The sequence below is a fragment of the Ochlerotatus camptorhynchus genome, unplaced genomic scaffold (genome assembly GCF_037179485.1).
Source record: "Ochlerotatus camptorhynchus isolate MF236.1 unplaced genomic scaffold, CSIRO-AGI_Acam_v1.1 ptg000036l, whole genome shotgun sequence".
Taxonomy (NCBI): Eukaryota; Metazoa; Arthropoda; class Insecta; order Diptera; family Culicidae; genus Ochlerotatus; species Ochlerotatus camptorhynchus.
In genome coordinates this window covers 1,783,819-1,805,515 of record NW_027040527.1, presented here as the reverse complement: position 1 = coordinate 1,805,515, position 21,697 = coordinate 1,783,819, and the positions used below count along the sequence as shown (strand labels likewise).

The 21,697-nt window shown below is 41.4% G+C and overlaps 1 protein-coding gene across 6 annotated transcripts in view; it reads right to left on the bottom strand.

Annotated features, from left to right (window-relative positions):
* The window catches only part of LOC135710157 (ankyrin-3-like), a 266,177-nt gene extending 249,776 nt beyond the window's left edge, over positions 1-16,401 (bottom strand). For all 6 annotated transcript variants that reach the window (XM_065232674.1, XM_065232707.1, XM_065232688.1 and 3 more), the window contains exon 1: positions 14,987-16,401. In XM_065232674.1, coding sequence (XP_065088746.1) covers positions 14,987-15,139 — 153 coding nt within the window. In that variant the 5' untranslated portion in view covers positions 15,140-16,401. The remainder of the gene's footprint in view (positions 1-14,986) is intronic.
* Positions 16,402-21,697: the final 5,296 nt, after the last annotated feature.

The following is a 21,697-nucleotide window of genomic DNA, read 5'->3' as shown; positions in this document are numbered from 1 at the left end:
GGTCACAGTGGAAATCCCGAGCCATAGTTCAAATACTTATCCCAAATCAAAATGAAGCACATTTAAGATTGATTACAATACCATGTACAAAAATGGTGTTTAACATTGTTCCCTGAGTAGTGCTTCAATGAAAACAACAATGAAAGCTTGTCACGCAAATAGAAGAAGCACTGTTGGGCACTTTCTTAAATATTTCAATACTATAATTCCCTTGCAAACACGTAAAAAAAAAGTGATTTTTTTTTTTATTTATTCAACCACCATCTTTGACATTTTAGTCATACAGACTGATTAAAGTGACTTAATCCTTTTCTTAAAAACTGGTCTACTTATATTAAAATCAAAAACATCACACACATCATTAAACAGTCTGCAGCATCTATCGAGAGGATTGTTATAACCGTAAGCAGTACGATGTCCGGGAGTCCACAGAAAATAATAGTTGCGGAGACGGCAAGCAGGAGTGTGGAAATTGATGTTCCCGAGCAAACAACTGCAGTCAATATGATTACTAATCATGTCAAATATGAACATCCTCTGGAGAAAGACTCGGCGATTTGTTAGTGTTTGCAGTCCAATAAGCGCACATCTATGCTCGTACGGAGGTAAGCTATCTGGATTTGACCATGGCAGACCTCGTAATGCAAACTTTATAAACTGTTTCTGGATTCTCTCGATGCGCAGTACATGAACAGCATGATATGGAGCCCAAATTTGTACTCCATATTCAAGAACACTGCGGACCATAGAGCAGTACAGCGCTTTCAGGGCGTACACGTCGTCGAATCTAGCATGGAGTTGGCCTTTGCAACTGTCATGGATATGTGCTCGTTAAACCGTAGTTTGCTGTCCAAGATGAGCCCAAGATCCTTAATGGCATTAACCCTTTCCAGCGGCGATTGATTCATAGAGTAATCCAAAATTATCGGCGAGTGAGAGCGGATAAGGGTAATCACTTTGCATTTGGCAGCATTGGCTTGCATTCCATTCATCTGACACCAGCATGACAATCGCTCTATATCAGCTTGTAGTGCGCAACAATCCACGATCGATTTGATCACACGGTACAGCTTAAGATCATCCGCATATAGCTACTTACAGGAACTTATCATATCACACACGTCGTTAATAAACAGAACGAAAATGAGAGGTCCTAGGTGACTAGGACTAGGTGACCCCTGTGGGCTACAAAATGGTGAGTTGGCAACCTGGAAGGAGCGGAATACCTAGCCCTGGCCCTCACAAGTTCCTACTTCACGCCTCCTCGAGTCATATGATAACAAAAGACTACCAGCTGAAACATGGACACAGCTGGGTGGCGTAGCCTGGGCAATGTTGCCAGTCCGGCAATAGCAAAGTGAAGAGGTGCGACGCGAACACTGGCGCGGTAACCATAGTACGGTGATAGAGGAAATGCTTCACCAAACCTGAGCGTCTGTTCATCATGGAGGTGCGGCTCAAAACGGCGTCTGTTCTCCATGTTAGGAGCGGCTGATCACCGTCCTAGTGCCAGCGTGGGACTCTAAACAGAGCTGTGCACGATGGTCTTCCGGCGAGACAGGGGGTTGGGGCAGGCCCAATAAGCCGTCTTGGAAAAAAAAAGTTGCAAATACTGAAGAAAGATATACGAATCAGAACAATCGGCACAGACCTACGCGACGAAATAAGGACTACGATTGGAAACTCGGAACATGGAACTGCAAATCGCTCGGCTTCCTGTGTTGCGATAGGTTAATCTATGACGAACTTCAACCACGCAACTTCGAAGTCGTAGCACTGCAGGAACTTTGCTGGACGGGACAAAAGGTATGGAAAAGCGGGCTTCGAGCGGCTACTTTCTACCAGAGCTGTGGCACCACCAACGAGCTGGGAATCGGCTTTGTAGTGATGGGTAAGATGCGCCAACGCGTGATTGGTTGGCAGCCGATCAACGCGAGGATGTGCAAGTTGAGGATTAAGGGCCGTTTCTTCAACTACAGCATCATCAACGTGCACTGCCCACACGAAGGGAGACCCGACGACGAGAAAGAAGCGTTCTATGCGCAGCTGGAGCAGGTGTACGACGGCTGTTCGCAACGGGACATCAAAATCGTCATCGGCGACATGAACGCTCAGGTAGGACGGGAGGCAATGTATAGACCGGCAATCGGGCCAAACAGCCTGAATGCCGTATCGAACGACAACGGCCAACGATGCGTGAACTTTGCAGCCTCTCGGGGTATGGTAGTTCGAAGTACCTTTTTCCTTCGCAAGGATATCTTCAAAGCCACCTGGAGATCACCTGACCAACACACAGAAAACCAAATCGATCACGTTCTAATCGACGGGAAATTCTTCTCCGACATTATCAACGTCCGCACGTACCGCAGTGCGAACATAGATTCGGACCACTACCTAGTTGCAGTATGCATGCGCTCAAAACTCTCGACGGTTCATAACACCCGTCGAAGTCGAACGCGGCGACCCAACATTGAGCAACTACGGGACGCCGGAGTTGCCCAGGACTACGCGCAGCAGCTGGAAGTTGCACTACCCACGGAAGAGCAGCTTGGCGCAGTTTCTCTTGAAGATGGCTGGAGGGCCATCCGTTCAGCCATAGGTAGTACTGCTGCAGCGGCACTAGGTACTGCAATCCCGGACCGAAGAAATGACTGGTTTGACGGCGAATGCAAACTGTTAGTAGAGGAGAAGAATGCAGCACGGGCGAGAATGCTGCAACACCGCACGAGATTGAATGTGGAGCGATACAGACAAGCGCGGAACAGACAAAACTCGGTTTTCCGAAGGAAGAAGCGTCAGCAGGAAGACCGAGATCGCGAGGCGATGGAAAATCTGTACCGCGTAAACGACACACGGAAGTTCTACGAGAAGCTAAATAGTTCACGCAAAGGCTACGTGCCGCAAGCCAATATGTGCAAGGACTTGGACGGTAACCTTCTCACGAACGAGTGTGAGGTGATTGAGAGGCGGAAGCAGTACTATGACGAGCACCTCAACGGTGAAGCAGAAAACGAAGGTGGCACGGTAACAGACCTTGGAGCACGCGCAGAAGACGACTACCGGCTACCGGCCCCTGATCTTCAAGAAGTTGAGGAGGAGATCGGTCGGCTGAAGAACAACAAAGCAACTAGTGTAGATCAACTACCAAGTGAGCTATTAAAATACGGTGGTGAAGCACTGGCTAGAGCGCTGTACTGGGTAATTACCAAGATTTGGGAGGAGGAGATATTACCGGAGGAGTGGATGGAAGGTGTCGTATGCCCAATCTACAAAAAGGGCGACAAGTTGGATTACTGCAACTACCGCGCGATCACACTGCTGAGCGCCGCCTACAAGGTACTCTCCCAAATTCTATGCCGCCGTCTGTCACCATTTGCAAGAGAGTTCGTGGGGCAATACCAGGCGGGATTCATGGGTGCCCGCACTACCACGGACCAAATTTTCGCGATTCGGCAGGTTCTGCAGAAATGCCGCGAATACAACGTGCCCACACATCATTTGTTCATCGATTTCAAATCCGCATACGACACAATCGATCGAGATCAGCTATGGCAGATTATGCACGAGTACGGATTTCCGGAAAAACTCTATGATGTGATGTGCGTTGTTCGAGTATCGGGGACACTCTCGAGTCCCTTTGAATCTCGAAGGGGGTTACGGCAAGGTGATGGACTTTCGTGTCTGCTGTTCAACATCGCGTTAGAAGGTTGACATTATGGCACGGAACTTTGAGATGATGGCGGAAACGTACATCAGACTGAAGGCTGAAACTAGGCGGATTGGACTTGCCATCAACGCATCAAAGACAAAATACATGAAAGGAAGAGGTTCCAGGGAAGACAATGTTAGCCTCCCACCCCGAGTTCAGATTGACGGTGACGAAATCGGGGTGGTCGATAAAGTTCGTGAATTTGGACTCACTGGTGACCGCCGAAAATGATACCAGCAGAGAAATTCAAAGACGCATTATGGTAGGGAATCGTGCCTACTTTGGACTTCAGAGGACGCTCCGGTCGAATAAAATTCGCCGCCGCACGAAGTTGACTGTCTACAAGACGCTGATTAGACCGGTGGTACTCTACGGCCACGAGACCTGGACTATGCTCGTGAAGGACCAACGCGCCCTTGGTGTTTTCGAACGGAAGGTGTTGCGTACCATCTACGGTGGAGTGCAGATGGATGACGGAACGTGGCGGAGGCGAATGAACCACGAATTGCACCAGCTGCTGGGAGAACCATCCATCGTCCACATTGCAAAAATTGGGCGACTACGGTGGGCTGGGCACGTCGTAAGAATGCCGCACGACGACCCAGTGAAAATGGTTCTAGAAAGCGACCCAACAGGAACAAGAAGAAGAGGCGCGCAGCGGGCAAGGTGGATCGACCAAGTAGAAGGTGACCTGCGGACCCTTCGCAGACTACGAGGCTGGCGAACTGTGGTCATGGATCGAGTAGAGTGGAGACGACTTCTTCGGACAGCAGAGGACAACAAGGCCTTAGCCTGATTGGTAAGGTAAGTAGGTGACTCCTTTGTGGAACCCCCGATGGTATATGGAATACCTCGGATCTGGAATCACGTACCTTAACGAAAGCCTTCCTGGATGATAAGTATGATTTCAACCAACAAACGATCCACGGTGGAAGACCAAGGCGGTTTAGCTTCATAATGGCTAGGTCGTGAGGGACTTTGTCAAAAGCCTTAGAGAAGTCGATGTAAACGGAGTCCACTTGCTGACGCTTCTCGATGCTACCAATAAGAGTGTTCGTGTAAGTCATCAAGTTAGAGACTGTCGAGCGCTTTTTCATGAATCCATGCTGAAACTCTGAGATTATGGGTTGAACAGCTGGATACAACTTCTCATGCAGAAGACTTTCGAGAACTTTGGCCAAGCAGTTCAGGATTGAGATAGGTCGGTAATTTTCCACTTTGTGCATGTTACCGGACTTGAAGATTGATGTAATTGAGTCGAGCTTCAAGGCATCCGGAAAAACGCCATCTTTAAGCAATCGATTGAAAATAGACATAACGGGAGTGGCCAAGGATGCTGCACAGTTCTTGACGAAAAACGGTGGAATACGGTCCGGGCCTGAACCTTTCGATGGATCGACTGTGCAAAGGGCTTTGAGAAAAGCGTCCTAACTGAAGATGAGCTGCTGCAGGTGAATGTCGTATCTTGGTAGCTGATCAATGTATTGCTGCGGTGGAGGAGTTTGATCGGGTTCGAAAACACTTCGGAAAAAGTCAGCGAAAAGGTCAGCAGAAGCGGTGTCGGTGGTGGAGCTTCTACTACCGCAGGTGACGTCCACGGGAATACCAGCTGATCTTTTCCGAGAGTTGATAAAAGACCAGAACGACGATGGATTTTCCTTGAAACCCCTCTGGAGGTTGTCGACGTACTCACGAAAGCGAGCTTCCTGCTAACTATTATACTCTGCTTCTACTAGCTGCACCGTATACTTGTTTGCGGCGGTCCGGGAACGAAAGTAACGTTTTCGAGCTTTAAGCAGATAACGGCGCCGGTGGTGTAGTGGTAAGCGTGATTACCTCTCACCCCAGCAGGCCTGGGTTCAATCCCAGTCGGCGCCGCCGGGATGTTCTGAGGCATAACATCTCTGATCCAAGGTTGCAAAGACTCATTTCAGCTAAAACAATGTTTTTCTAAATTATGAAATAATTAGATGCCATGAACAAATTTTGAATTGGTAGGATACAAGAAGAGGTTGCAAAGAATGTGTTTGACATATTAAACCTGTTTATTTCACTTCATGAGAGTCACAATCAGCGATTTTTCACAAACTCACTCACTCACTCACTCACTCACTCAGCGATCAGCAAATCGCTGATTGTGACTCATAGAAAGCAAAATTTACAGGTTTTATGTTTCCAACGCATACTTTGTAACCTCTTCTTGTAAGTTACAAGTAAAACATGCCATCATACCATCTTTTGGTTTTATTATTCCGAAAAACATTATTTTAGCTGAAATGAGTCTTTGCAACCTTGCTCTGATCACGCCTTCCTTCGGATGGGAAGTAAAGCCGTTGGTCCCCGGTTCATGAGTTGATGGGTCGATAGGTAGGGTCCAGGTGTGGGAGCTGCCTTCCTGGCACGTCGGTAGCATTGGTGCTCAGCACGGAAAACAAGATCGACGGAAAAAAACAAACCAAAGGAAAAAAAAAAAGCTTTAAACAGATTACGCAATTGCGGATTCCACCAAGGTTGTTGGAATTGCAAACAAGATTTTCGTGTCTTCACCGGAACAGTATTTTGGATTACTTTATAGATATTGTCGTAGAATACGGAGACGGCGGCATCAATGGTGGGTTGGTCAAATATTTGTACCCAATCCAAAGCTGCAATCCTCGTGTTAACAACATCGAAATTACATTATGCAAAATTACTCACTGCGGGCTGCTGGGTACGGGAGCGGATGATCTCTCGAACGGGAGTCAACTTTTAGAACCAACGGCTTGTGGTGACAATCAACTTTCATAATTGCAGAGGATGGTTCAAACAGCTCGATGCAATCGGAGTCACTGACAAGAACCAGGTCAAGAAGCTTACCATTCGTGTTCACCAGATCGTTGATTTGCTTCAATCCAGCAGACAGTATGGACTCCACTACAGCGAGTTCCTGTTCTGATGAAGCATTGAGAGGCAGAAATCCTCTGACGTCCTCATCGAAGTCCCAAGCTAGATTTGGCAGATTGTAATCGCCCACAACTATGGTTGTATCGTGAGGGTTCACCATACCAAAGAGCTGTTGTACGGACTCAGTGTGTTTGGTATAAATGTCGGGCAGACTGTTTGGTCCAATATAGATGCAGCACAGGAAGATCGATTGATGTTGTAAATCGACTTGAACAGCAATTTGTTACTTACACTTCAGCTCCGATTTCACGGCAATTAAGACGCCACCGCCACGTCGCAGTGCGCTGGTGCGAGAATTCCGGTCACAGCGGTAGATTGTGTAGTTGCTTGCGAGTTCAGCATTCGTAATGTCGGTATGAAGCCAGGTTTCAGTGAATACCACCATGTCGAAATCACAAGAAAACAGCGAATGGAGTAGAGCGTTAGTTTTTGTCCTCAAGCCTCGGACGTTTTGATAATATACGGTCCAATCTGTGCGAATGTTGGCAGGGTCACAAGACGCTAGGTTAGGCGAGGTGCTTGGTTCAGCTGACTCTAGGCGTTGCTCATTGGACCAGAATCTATGTGCAGTACCGGTTTCCAACAATTCTGCGTTCTCCTTTCATCTTCAACGAACTCCCGAAATTCGATACCTTGTGGCCAAGACGAAGGATTCATCGCTTTTGTCTTCATTTCGATATTGACTCCAACCTTGAATGAAACGAAGGACAGTGCTGACAAAGGCCGTCCTCTGGGTTTCAGGGATTTGGCAACAACTTCATCCGTATTCAAACAATCTTTGGCAAGGTTCTCGATGTCTGCCTCCGATACATCTGGTGATATTTTTGTTAGATACAGCCAGAACTTTTCGTCGGATCTACTCATTGGGGCTGATGTCACGTTGAGAGTTGATTGGCCTGTGCCACGTAAAACTTTGTTTGGCTGATCGGATGCCGATGATTCGTCGTCACGGGGTCTCTTTGGCGTTTTTGGATTACCAAACGTGAACATTCGAGGAGGAAGAGGAGATAGCACTGCTCGAGAGAGCTTGTTGAATCCACCCTGGATCTCCTGCCTAATTTCGGCAATTAGGCTATCTTTTATCTCACTCTTGATCTCCTCAATTATTTGTTGGTACGTGTCGTTGAGTTCGATCGCAGCCGCGTTCGTTGATGTCATAGCGTTTTTGCGGCAAAACCCGCCAGTATCGTACCCAACATCAGTGCCTATACGTAAGCGTACTACAACGCGGCTCTCAAACAAAGGAGTAACAAGTGTAATACTATCACTGCTAGACTAGATCTTTGGTTTTTTCATGCAGTGGTTCATCAGAGAGGGGAAGCTTAGTAATCCCCATTGCCTGCCCATGACGCCATTCTATCGCGGCATGAGCCAGCAACGCCGGCCATAAACCTACCGTCTCCAACACTCCACTATAAAGCATGAAATTAAGCCCGCCCACCAACAGCAAGGTGCAAAAACTAGCCAAGGGGAGAGAATGTTAAAATAAAAATAGTTTTGAGATCCCAAACCCAGATGTTTTCAATATTTTATAACTAAAAAACTAGATATCTCTAACACAGATTGTAAGTATAAATTCTTCGAATACAAATTTAAACAAAAGTCAAAATTAGATCAATTGTCATAATTCTCAGATTGAGATAAAATTCGCAAGATCATTTCTAGACAGTAATTTTTAATTCATTTTATAAAAACTCTAGGACATGAATATTAAATCAAATGAAATATGATTTTTGATAATTATAATATGTTTGATCTAATCAAAAGTTTCATAAAAAATCAACAAAATAAATATTTCTGGCAAAAAGTTCGACGAAATTTTGTTCAAAAAAAATCCTTTTTGATGTCACAGGCTTAGATTAGCTTTGAATCTCCTGGACTACAACATTCGTAATTCAAGATCTTGGGAAACTTACTTAGATTCTGAGAATTACAGCATTTTTCGCGAGGAAAATTCTTCAAGAAAAGAAAGTGAGAAAAATTTAAAATTTAAAAATTTAGAAAAATCTGGACAAAACAATGAAAAATCACTAACATTCGGAGTATATCCCTGTTTGTAACTAAATTTTAATTGAATTTGTTTTTTACAAAACATCGTGATTTTTTTTTTTTTTATTTTAAGCGAATTTAGTTTTGGTCAGCGGGTAAGTCACTCTGCCACCTTGTGACTGTAATGATAGTGTTTCTTGTGTGTTTTTGGGTGTTTTACAATGTTTACTGGCAACCATGATTTCCACAACGCTGAAAATAACAGATCCCTTTGCGATCGTAGTTGTTTATTGGCGTTGACGGGGACTCTGTAGCTCTCAACTCCTATGGTATAATCCAATAGGCAAACGTCAGACTGTGCGAGATACATGATGGACTGTGAACTATCCTTTCACTGCAACGAAAATTCCCATAAGAAACTGTCAATCTTTGCAAGAAGAGACGATGTTTTGACGGTGCCATCATCGCCAATTATACGGAACAAATCTTTGGAGAAAACGGGTTCAACGGCGCTGGGGAGCGGTTCTTTGTAGATCATAACAACCAAAACACTACATTTGAAGACCCACGGCCTGGTGCACTAAAGGGTAGAAAAGCTGTCTACGGAGTTCCACGAGCCTACGAACGGTTCTTCGGATGGAAGCTCAGTCAATTCCAGCACTCCGCGTGACCCGAAAAACTTTGAAGACTCCTACCACCAACTCAGGCACCTACCAGCTTACGAACAACGGCGAAGGGAATGAGGTCTGGATTACGGTGGCGTTTCTCGAGAATGGTTCGCATGAGGTGCTCAATCCAATGTACTGTCTGTTAGAGTATGCCAACAAAAATAGATACAGTCTACAAATCAATCTTGCCAGCAGCTACGGTAATCCATACGTTAATGAGCTTCCCTGAAATTAAAAAATGTTCCCTTAGATTCTACAAAGCTCCTCAAACTTTAATAAATTTGCTAATTTGTTTCTACGATTTTTTCTGAAGATCTATAAAGTGCCCAGAATTTCTACTAAGTTTCCTTAATTTTTATGATGTAAGAAAAATTTCTGGGCTCGTGGTCAATTTGTAGAGCCTGAAGACGTCTTATTATATCATCGATTAAATATCGATATAATATAATTTCTCAAAATTGTTTCTTCTAGTCCATAACATAAGAATAGTAGTCAACATAAAGGACTTTAATAAAATCTTTGTTTGTGGTACAGTTTTATTAATAGCTGAGTCAGAAAAAGATCACCAAAAATTCTGGGAGAGGGGGGGGCTAGATAATTCTGGAGGGGGTCTGGCCCCCTTGGCACCCCCATTAGCTACGCCAATGAATGCACAGTGGTCGGAGATGGCAAAAGCTTGAACTTAATTGCATTTTGTATAAACTATTGACTTACCCTAATAAACGAGTACCATACACTGACGATATCTTAGATGGTGCAACCATGCCACATAAAGTTGGGATGACATCCCGAATTTGTGGTTAGGCGCTTCTTATGGTTATTGTTTATGGAGGGTAATAAAAAAAGTGTCTTCAGAGGAATTGTTCAAATAAGTATCGACCATCAGCGTTGCCAGATATACCGATTTATCTGTATTTATACCGATTTCCGAACTAGATACCAATATACAGATAAGGTTCCTCAGAATACCGATTTTTGAGGTTTTATATCGATTTATACCGATTTTTTTTTAAATAATCCAAATGATTATTGCCTACCTACACTCGAATTTCGGAGACAATTATTGTGTGAGACTTGTATCTTTTTGAATATCCCACTTTGTTTGAGCCTTCAAAATTCTAAAAAAAAATCATCTTTAAAAATGTCTTATGGATACTCTTTCGATTAATGTTTCAATGTCCTCACCATTTTAGGATACCCATGAATCGATAAACAGTCGATGGCTCTTTCTGGTAATTCCGGGGGAATCTGGAAATACTTTTTAAACATTATTAAACTTCCTGAATTTTCTTCCACCTTACATCGTTAATAATTTTTCGATTCCTCTCGGAAACATATTTCGACTTCCCTTGGAAGCTTCTTCAGCCTTCGCTCGAATGTTTCTTTCATCTTCTCCCGCCAATTTCTTTTTTTTTTTTCAACTTTCCCGGAACTTCAGGGATGCTTCCAGATTTTGATTGCGGATCCACACTAGCTGCAGGAACTTTTAAAAAGGTCTGAAACTTCAGAAAAGTCCAGACTTTTGAGTAAGTTTCGATAAATTAAAGAATGTTTCAATTACTTCTGTTAAAATTCTAAAACCCGGAAATTTTAGGAAAGTCCAGCGAACTCCAGTACTTAAGGAAACATCATAAATATTTTGGATAATTCACAAGTCCAAAGAACTTCTGGAAAATTTAATGGTTTTCAGGACAGTTCCATTAGTTTCAGGAGTATTGAGAGAACTTTAGAAAGCTCCGAGAACATCAGGATAGATCAATAAATTTCAAGGAAATCGCTGAAATTTCAAACGAGGTCCGAGAAAGTCAGGCAATTTCCGAAAATTTCAGCAAGGTTCCGAGGGGTTCATGCAAATTTAAGAAACGTAAGGGAAGTTACATGAACATTAGCGCATTGTGAGAACATTTTAAGGGAAGTTCCGTGACATGTCGATAATTTTAAGAAATTATAAAAATCTGGAACTTCAATGCTGATGTACACACTAATCCAGGCCTCCGTCATTCGGTAAATTTTGAACTACAGAACTTTTCGATAAAAGTTTAAAAATCAGTGAAAAATCCCGAATTTGTACAGAAGTTGTTCAGTTTACCCCATTTATTGAAAATTTAAAATTTATGAATTTTCTTGATTTCTCACGTGTAACGGTCATTTGAAAATTTTACCGAGTTGTTCTGCTGTTCAAAAACCCGGTAAATTCCTACCGACTTCGGTGATCTGAATTAAGTGTGTAACAATAAATTCAAGAAAATTGTACGCTTAAGAAATTTTGCAATCTTCCTATTAACTTAATCAGCCCTATTAACTTAAGGAAAATTACAAGAACTTTAAAGGAATTCCGAGGAAATAAAGAATATTCCTAAGTACATTTCAGGAATGTTCCGACAATTTCAGGGGCATTGCGGGGTCTTCAGGGATGTTTTATGACCATTCGGAAAATTTTCTGGATCTTTAGAACATCCCCCAAGAGCTCTTTCTTCCGGAATGATGTCCTTGTTTCTTTCGACTGTTCCGTAAGCGCTCTGGCTTCCGACTTTCTCCAGATTTTTTTTCTAATCTACCTTAGGAAGTTTCTGCCAGCGTCTCCAGGAAGTTTCTTGCGTTTTCTCCAGGAAGTTCAATTAAACTACTCCAATAAATTTCTTTCGTCTAGTTCTGGAATTTTGTCCAGTTGTTTTTTTTTTTTTTTTTTGACTTCTATTGGAAGGTTTTTCCGAGCTTCTTCTGGCTTCCCTGCAAATGGCTGCTTCTGGAATTTACTTCCGAATTTCCGAAACTTTGCTGCCTTCTTTTCAATGTGAAATCCGATTTTTTTTTTTATCAGAAAGTTTCTTAATTTATGTCTTGGAAGTTCCGCGGATGTTTTTCCGACTTCCCTCAGAACTTTCCTCAAATTTCCTCCAGGAGAGCTTTTTTCTTCTTTCTCTGGATGTTGTTTTTAGCTTCCTCCAGAAGCTAATTCAAACATTCCCCGGAGTTTTCTTCCAGAATTTTCCGATCAAAGCCCAAAAGTTAAAATTTTCGCTTTCAAAAACGGCAAAATATAAAATTAATTAAAATAGTAAATACCGATAAATAGCGTTTTGTTAAAACCTTTGATACCGATAAGCTTTAAAACATTCTGGCAACACTATTTTATAGCAAGTGAGCGGAAACAACCTTGCCCATAACCATACAATTTCAAAAAAATATCATGGCCAACTTTGAAAAAAAAAATGAAAACCCTTTACTTTTTCTCCTAAAGACATAGGATACTTTATTGTGCAAAGTTGTAGAACTACTCAAAACATGAAACTTAGATTAAAATACAAATTATCTATGTCTAATAGTTTTGGATATATGGACCGTTTTCGATGGTTATCCCTTTAAATTTAGTTATTAATTATTAACTTTTTAGGCAATCATTTTCCAAGCAAATAATGTTCTAGTCAAATATGAACAAAGCAACACTGTTTTTGCTGAAGTCCCGGTGTACAACCTTCTCCCATATATGAAAGTTAAAGTTAAAACGTGCCATAACTTTGCAAGGAATGCTACATAGCTAAATACTGTCTTCAACAAAAACATGTAGTTTTACGTTGCCTAGAAATGTATTAATTGTTTGAAAATGAATAAAGAACGTAAAATGAACTTGGACGTCAACCATGCCGCATTTAGCTCTGAATGTTTGCTCTATCAAAGACTTTTTGATCAGAAGAAAAGCAGTTTCCGTTTCAATAAATAGCAGCCAAGTTCGAGGAATGTGAATCAATTCGATTTTTTGTATTTGAATATTGCGGGGTTGTCAACAAACTACGTAGCATTACGTCAGATTGTTGAGGAAAAACGTACTCTTTTAGTTGTATTAAAGGGTGATACGGTCAAAATTTGGTCAAGGGAAAACGCGTGTTAATCGGTGAAATCGTTTATTTAAAAAATCAAATTAAATTTCTTTTTCAAGTTCAATTAGTATAAAATTCAGGAAAAATATTCCGTTAGGCTTCCGCTTTTCCAAATCCGAATTGCCGGGCCTTACGCTGTACCCCTGCCATCAGATTTTGTACAGCCACCTTGTCCACCTTCTTCGCCGCAGAAAGCCAGTTTGCCTTGAACTGCTGCTCGCCCTTAGCAGTTTTTTGGTCTTCTTTAGGTTCCGCTTGACAATAGCCCAGTATTTCTCAATTGGGCGGAGCTCTGGCGTGTTGGGAGGGTTCTTGTCCTTGGGAACCACCTGCACGTTGTTGGCGGCGTACCACTCCATGGCCTTTTTACCGTAATGGCAAGATGCCAAATCCGGCCAAAACAGTACGGAACAACCGTGTTTCTTCAGGAAAGGCAGCAGACGTTTATTCAAACACTCTTCCACGTAAATTTCTTGGTTGACAGTCCCGGAAGCTATGAAAATGCTGCTTTTCAAGCCACAGGTACAGATGGCTTGCCAAACCAGATATTTCTTTGCGAACTTTGACAGTTTCATGTGCTTGAAAACATCTGCTACCTTCCCCCTTCCTTTTGCCGTATAAAACTCCTGTCCCGGAAGCTGCTTGTAGTCGGCTTTGACGTAGGTTTCGTCGTCCATTACCACGCAGTCAAACTTCGTCAGCATCGTCGTGTACAGCCTCCGGGATCGCGCTTTGGCCGTCGTATTTTGTTTATCATCGCGATTTGGAGTCACTACCTTCTTGTAAGTCGATAATCCGGCTCGTTTTTTGGCTCGATGCACGGTTGTAGACGATACACCCAGCTTATTTGCGGCATCTCGGAGAGAGAGGTTAGGGTTTCGCTTGAAACTACCGGCAACTCTCTTTGTCGTCTCAGCGGCTTCCGGTTTTCAATTTCCCCCCGATCCAGACTTCCTGGCTGTCGACAAACGTTCCCCAAACACTTTAATTACGGTTGATTTGGCAACTTTTAGCGATTTTGCCAACTTTGCGTGCGAGTAGCTCGGATTTTCGCGATGCGCGAGCAAAATTTTGATACGCTGCTCTTCTTGCTTGGACGGCATTTTGACAACTGAAGAGTGAATTCCAAAATCAAAATAGGAGCAACATTCTACACACACACACCTTCAAAATGAGGGGTGTTCAGGTTTTTTAAATGCAAAATTGAAAGAAATACGTCAAGTTGATATTGACCAAATTTTGACCGTATCACCCTTTATCTGAAACTCATATTGTAGAAATTATTAATGTATTACTGAATTTAAAATACTTTAATTTTTAACAGAAATGCTGGGTATTATTTACAGCAAAAGATCTACGAACGTATTATGTTTTCATGTGATACTTATTTGTCATAGCAACATTCTGCGTTAACTGGTTTTGCAAATTAACAGTCCTAATACCGAACCAGCTAAATATGTGTCGCTGCTGTGAACACGCTCGTTTCTCATTAACGAGACAGTCGTGCTGTGTCACTGCATCGACACGCATTTTGCAGGTTTAGTATTATGACAGTTAATTAAATAAGCACCTTAACGAAAGGACTGCGGTAGACCCAACACCCTCCGCACGCCTCTGTGCCCGTAGGTGAGAAACAGTCGGCAGCGTGCCACAATCAAAACCAAAGTTGATTTTTCACAACTCATGCTCGAAGATTTCTCATCAAAGCTGCTGGAGGTTCTAGCTCCATCCGAGCAAAGAATACCGTGTGAGCCCAGTTGAGGTGATAATAGGTGTAGAAACCGAGAAAGGAATGTTACCTGTTTGTTATTGTTGCGTGATTTCTCGTTGGTCCCATTGGCCAGTGCATTCAGCTTCTCGCTGGACGTGGAAGGCTGTATCTGCTGCTGCGGCTTCTGAGCACCTTCCTTCTGCTGCACCACCGTACCGTTCTGCGTCTCCTCCAAGGCCATCGTTGTCGCTTCCAGCTTAGAGCTCTGCGTTGATATTCAGCAAAGAAAATAACACCGAACCATGCAAAATTTCACTATGTGCGTACGAGAACGTGTCACTTTCACATAAAATTCGACCTTCCCTTTCTTCTTCGTCGTCGTCGAGGTGTGGGAAGCGAATATTGATTTTTCTCGAATAATAACCTCAATGGGAACCCCGATTTCGATTCTAAGAGCTAAACGCTAGTTGGAATTCCTAACTCACTCACTCACTCACTCATCCATGTGCCTATAGGCCGAACTGCAATTCAATTCGGAGGAAAAATAACAGGAAATGCCGCTATGAAGAATCGAAAAATCGAACTTTTGGACTTTGTGGCTCCCGTTCTTTTTTCAGCACCAGCAGCTAGCACCACACGCCTATATTTTTCGGTGCCCCACTCTTCTGGCCTCCTCCCACGCTTCTCACATACACCACAGGTACAGGGGCTTGATGGTTGCTGCTTGATACGCCTCGTCGACTGGTATGTTTTGGATGCTTCTTTCTTTTTGTTTACTCCACACACCGCGCTTCCCACCTGGCGCTTCCGCTCCCCTTCCGTTTCCTGACTCACTCCGAAAAAACGCACTTTGCCCTCGCACCTCAATCTTCTTCGGCGCCCTCCACAGATTTTTCACTTCTATGCTTATACGCCTAATTTTTCACTCAACTTCAGTTAGGAAAAAAATGCCTTTTCTCGCATCCAAAATTTTAGTATTAGAAAGAATTTAAATTACACAGCCCCAGACGGCGACGAATGGGGGCGAAAAAGAATAAAACAACAGTAACAACCAAAATCTGCTCACAATCGTAGAAAACTTTAACTCGTTCAACGTTGACTTCACGCTTCTTCACGGGCCTCCGAAAAAACTGTTTTAATTCTCACAAAAATAGGACCGATTTTGCAGTGGATAGAATTCAATCCGAAACGGCCATCTACGCTTTTCTCCACCCGAGAAAAAGGCCGCTGGCTAATGTTGCTGCCCGAAGAAAGAAAAAGTTACTTTTCACCAGTAGTATACTGCCCGTAACGCATCACTGAACTGCACCGTCACGGGTCACCGACAAACCGATTCGAAGAAACCACCCGAAATTATATTCCTCCACAAAACTTTTATGCTTCACTTTTCCTTGATGCTTTGGGTTTTCTTTACACCTTTTTTAGATATTTTTTTTTTCTCCACATCCAGTTCACAAAATTTGACGTTTCCCGTTGCCGAGAGAAGCGACCGACGCAAGCAAGATCTTTCCGAAGACTGACCGACCGACCGGATGACTGCACAATCGAACGAAGCGAAGCCCGGAAGGAATGAATCGTGCTGTTTGTTTATACGCTTCTCGCAAAAAGTATTCAATGAAAATGAAAACTCGCTATGCTTGTACGGAGTCGTGTTCATTGATGAGTTCGAGGGGTTTGCTGTCGGTTCGAACTTCGGGATTGCGAGAAGCGTGCGCGTACACAAACTGCCGTTGTGGGCATACCTTCTTCGTTGAGATGCAGAAGTAACTGTTAAAAGCAGCCAAGGTATGTTGTGTATTGCCTCTATTTTTGACGTATTTTGTGAAAAATGAAAATGGAACATGTAACAATATTATGAAAGATGTTCAACATTAATAACTCAGCTGCCCCTAGACCAATTTCAATAATTTTATCACCAATCGATCAAAAATGTTTCTTCGCATCAATATATTGAAAAAGTGGTATTGTCAAGCATTGTCCAATGTACAAATAAAAATAGATAATTTTTTATTACTGTTTTCATGAAATAAACGTTCTTCCCAAACCCAGTCATCATAATCAAGTACCACTTGGTTGCACATCAATCTGCTTTAACTGGTCGTGGTCGTGGCAAAGGAGGAAAAGGTCTTGATAAAAGAGGCGCCAAGCGTCATCGCAAGGTTCTTCGTGATAACCGCCATCCGTCGTATGGCTCGCCGTGGCGGTGCCAAACATATCTACGGTCTGATCTACGTGAAAACACGAGGTGTGCTGAAGGTGTTCCTGGAAAATATGATCCGTGATGTTGTCACCTACTCTGAACACGCCAAGCGTAAGCGGCCATGGATGTCGTCTACGCTTTGAAGCGAAAGACGCACTCTGTAGGGTTTCGGAGGTTACATCATCACCAACTTTGGCAATCAAACGGCCCTTTTCAGGGTCAACAAGCTTATTAAAGTTAAGAGTTGGAATAGAATTTATCTGTGCCTCCCAATAAACAACTCAGAGTCACAAATAAGCATATATATTGAATAAATGCTTTAAAACAGTGTACAATGATGAATAAAACGGGTTGTCAAATTATGTGCCGAAAAAAACTCATTGAGATCGATAGATGCGCCTTTATTCCGCTGTTTGCTCTGATTTGATTAATATATTTATTAAAAGCTATACAAACGATGACTGTCTTCCCAATTCAACACCAGAAGTTTGATCTAACCCAAAAAACAATTTAAGCTGATTAACAGCTGAAAAGGCAATTTTTTAGCCGAAGAAGCTTATTTTCGCCTGAATAAGCTCTTATTCAACATTCAATGTTTGTTGGGAATAACATACTGAATAAGTGTAATTTTCACATACATTGACGCTTTAATTCGACTGTTGATTTAATAACATGCTTTATTATAGTCTAATTATTGTTTTCTAGCTCCATTATTAGATTCCATTGCATTGCTTAACAATATTGCTGAATAAAGGTGAATACAGTCAGTTTAATAGTTCTTATACCACTATGCGCACATGTTTTAATTGCATGCTTTGTAAATATTTTACAAACGTGAATACGCCAACAACACTGTTTCAGGCTAACATCAAAACGAAATTTTTAGCATAGTGGTTACCGTTTCCACTTGCCAAGTAGAAGGTCGCGAGTTCAATCCCAGCCTCAACCCATTTTTTTATTTATTTTCTACGCCTAATTAATTTAAATAGTAATCATAGATCTTATCACTCACAACAACCAATTCATCAATCAATCGCAAAGAATAGCCCAGCATCCTTTCCATCGAAATTAGAGAGACGGAGATGTAATATTGGTCTCATGCAAAACAACTATGAATGAATTTATCATTCTCACATCTCCTTGAATTAGCTAGAGTAACGGCAGGGAGCCCGACCAACCATTTCGTTAATTTTCTATACATCGATCTTCAAAGCCATTCATAAGAAAAATCGATAGCGATCGTCACCATTTCATGAATAATTGTAAAGATGCTAAAAGTCTAATCGTGAATCGTTTATAACGATCTTTCTCAAAATATTGCTACCAATCGTTACCAATATTAAAATATCGATTGTGTTGCCAGATAAAAAAAAATCGATTTCTGTTGTAAAATCAAAATATCGATACTCAACTGCTGATTTTTTTATCTGCCTAATTTCTACACTCAAAGAATTGTAATTATTTAATTCATTAAGCTAAACTAATACTGTTTATGTCTAGATAACAAATACTTTTTATAAGAAAACTCATCTTTTTTATAAACCTTGAACATATCATGCATACACCTTCCACATATCTTGTATCTGTTTTCCTAATCAAAAGTATAAGGCAAGCCTTATGGCTAAAAGTTATAAGGTTTGCCTTATACTTTTGATGTGATTAGGCATTGATATTGTATCCAATATGGCGCTCGAAAGTATTTCGTGTAGAATGAGCTGTAATTGCCAGAGGAAGTCCTGCAAATATTGGTAAATAGGTAAGTTGGCTCAAATCAATATCTAAAAATAAATTGCGCACGAATAAAACTTTGATTATTGATGTGCTATGACCCGATAGAACCCCTCTTCTCGTTTTTAATCGATGTGCATTTTATTCTAAACATACATTTTCATCGAAAACGAGCATTGCCTTGGTACCACCAAGATGGTAGTATAATAGAACATATTTTGATATAACGCAATAAAACCGTAAATAAAAACATGAATGCTATGTATGAGAATTATAAAATTGTTATTCTCTTCAATATAATATTCATGTCTCAATTCAATGACATCTATTTGACGCCTGATAAAGAGTATGTTCGATTGCACTTGAAATGTATAAGTCTATGTTATGAAATTGATTTGACAAGGTTTATACATGTCATATGAATTGCGCTTAAGCTTCATGTGAAGATTGCAATGGCAAAAATCTATGTGGTTTGCTTAATACATTCGATATGGATTTTTCTTTTCGTGTAGTTTCGATCCATGCCATCAGGGGTGTACTGATTTCGTTGTTGGTTGCTAGTCCTCGGGTCTACGGCTGCTGTTGATGTGCTTATCAACGACAGGCAAACACACTCTAGTATGTGTTGTATTGAAATTTCTGTAAATCTTTTCATACATGAATTCAATATTTATATAAATTTATTTGTCATAGCCATCAACCAGTCAGCCATGTAGGTGTAATAGAGGTCAAAAAGGTATCAATTTTCCTCATTGGGTTTCCAAATGCCGAGAATCCCACCACGCATGCTATCACGGGTTAATATAGACGTAAACTTGAAGAACTACAATGGTAAACATTTGCTGCGTCGCGGCCATCGATCTTCTTGTTCATTTACCGGCAGATTGCTTCTTCCGATGAAATGCCAAATATGTCGATAAATAATATAAACATTGCCATCTGTCACCTGGTGTGTCTCGAACTCTCTTTAACCAGCGATGCAAATCGATAACAAGGAGATTATAAATGTGCATCGATGGCAATCTTTGTTGTTCTTTGTCAAAGTTCAAAGTTACGATGATATCAGTATTTAAATATTTATTGATGAATATTTGTAAAGAATACTAAAGTTCATGTGACATATCGAAATTAAAAGAAATTTAGTATGGCACCTTTATAGATTACTATCATATGACCGATGAAGAAATAATCTTAAATGTAAGTATCGTTCAATGAAGATTTTTAAATGTGTACTGTACATCGAAATCATAGAAAATTTAAAGTAAAGAATTGCCGACATTAATCTTTATTTCTGTATAAAGAACTTTGAAGAAGTTTCACGAACGGTTGCTTATTTAGCTGCCCAGATTCTAGGATAGCTCAGATGGCAAGGCAAGCGGTTGGTGATTGGAAGGTCATGGTTCGAATCCCATCTAACTAACGGCATGTGTTGTTGTTGTGTATGTAATAAATTTTCTAGTATCTGTGTGGTGTGGGTGCGTGCTTCGACAGAAATAATGACAACAACAATCACTAACGAGGACAACCCTGCTCTGTCCCGTTCTTATTATCGGATAAAAATTATCCCGTAGTTGAATAATCGATTAATAAACGTATAATAGTGTCTAATTAAACATTATTTCACATGAGAATCAAGCGTCTATATACACCTTTATCGCTGTTTAAGGAGACGTCTAATAAACGTTGAATAATCAAAAAAAAATTATCGAATAAGCTCTTTTTCAACTCTTGTAAGTCGAACAAAAGCTCTTCGACATACCTTATTCAACACCAAATATTTCGATGTTGCGGTTAAATAAATTCTCGATGAACATTTCAAATGGTCCTATCTGCTTTGATCGATTCTCTTCATCGACTTTCTCCTTCGTCAATAACTCAGCTGCAAAACCTTTCCCTGTTGTATTTGACGTTTTGGACGCTAGATAAGAACCTCCTTTATCAAACTATGTGGTAGAATTAGCGCGAAATCTGTTTGCATAGCAGTGGTTATGAAAAGAGAAAGTCAATGAGGAGAATCGATCAAAGAAGATAGGACCATTTGAAATGTTTATCGAGAATTCTCCAGATTTGTGTGAACAAAGCCTGAACAGAAGTTATTATTCAAAATAGTGCAAGTATTATTAAGCATGCAGTTGAATAAAATCGACAAGACGTCGTTTCTTCAATAGGCAATTGTTTGCTGGGCTGTTTGTCCCTGCAAAGTAAACCAGCAATACGATGCTATGAAAGGTCCACGAAAGGTATTGCAATTAAATATAAAATATAATCGAAGAAATGATCATAAACACGCAGTGAGCATTACATTTGTCATGCGATACGTTTTGTAATGATCAGTAATGAGAATTTCTACTATTTTTCGTTAAGATAAATTGACAAAATCACTAATTTAATGGTTACTTTTTGTCCTCGCTAGAAGTCATTTGAAGTTGATGCAGAAGTCCTCTGTTGCCATGTGAAAAGAAAGGGAATCTTTCGAAAACCGTGATGCGAGTTCAACTATTTTTCTCTTGGCGTGACTCATTATACACCGAGTCTAGTTTCTACCATCGGCGATCGACAACACTTTCACCACAGACAAACAGACATAACACTCGCAAGTTGTTCATCGAACAAGCAGTTAACGGTCAATTTAAAAGCACAGACAAACAGACATAACACATTGAATATTTCTCCCTGTAAAACATCGTCGCTAAAACATTACCGCCATCTGTTGAGTACACTATGGTGGGTAGTACGCTGAACAGATGGCGGTAGTGTGTAAACGTCAAACTCAAGGGAAATGACTATGCGCGCCACAGGTGCCGGTACTACCAACTACGATACTTTTAAATTGACCGTTAAATGCTTGCTCGATGAACAACCTGCGAGTGT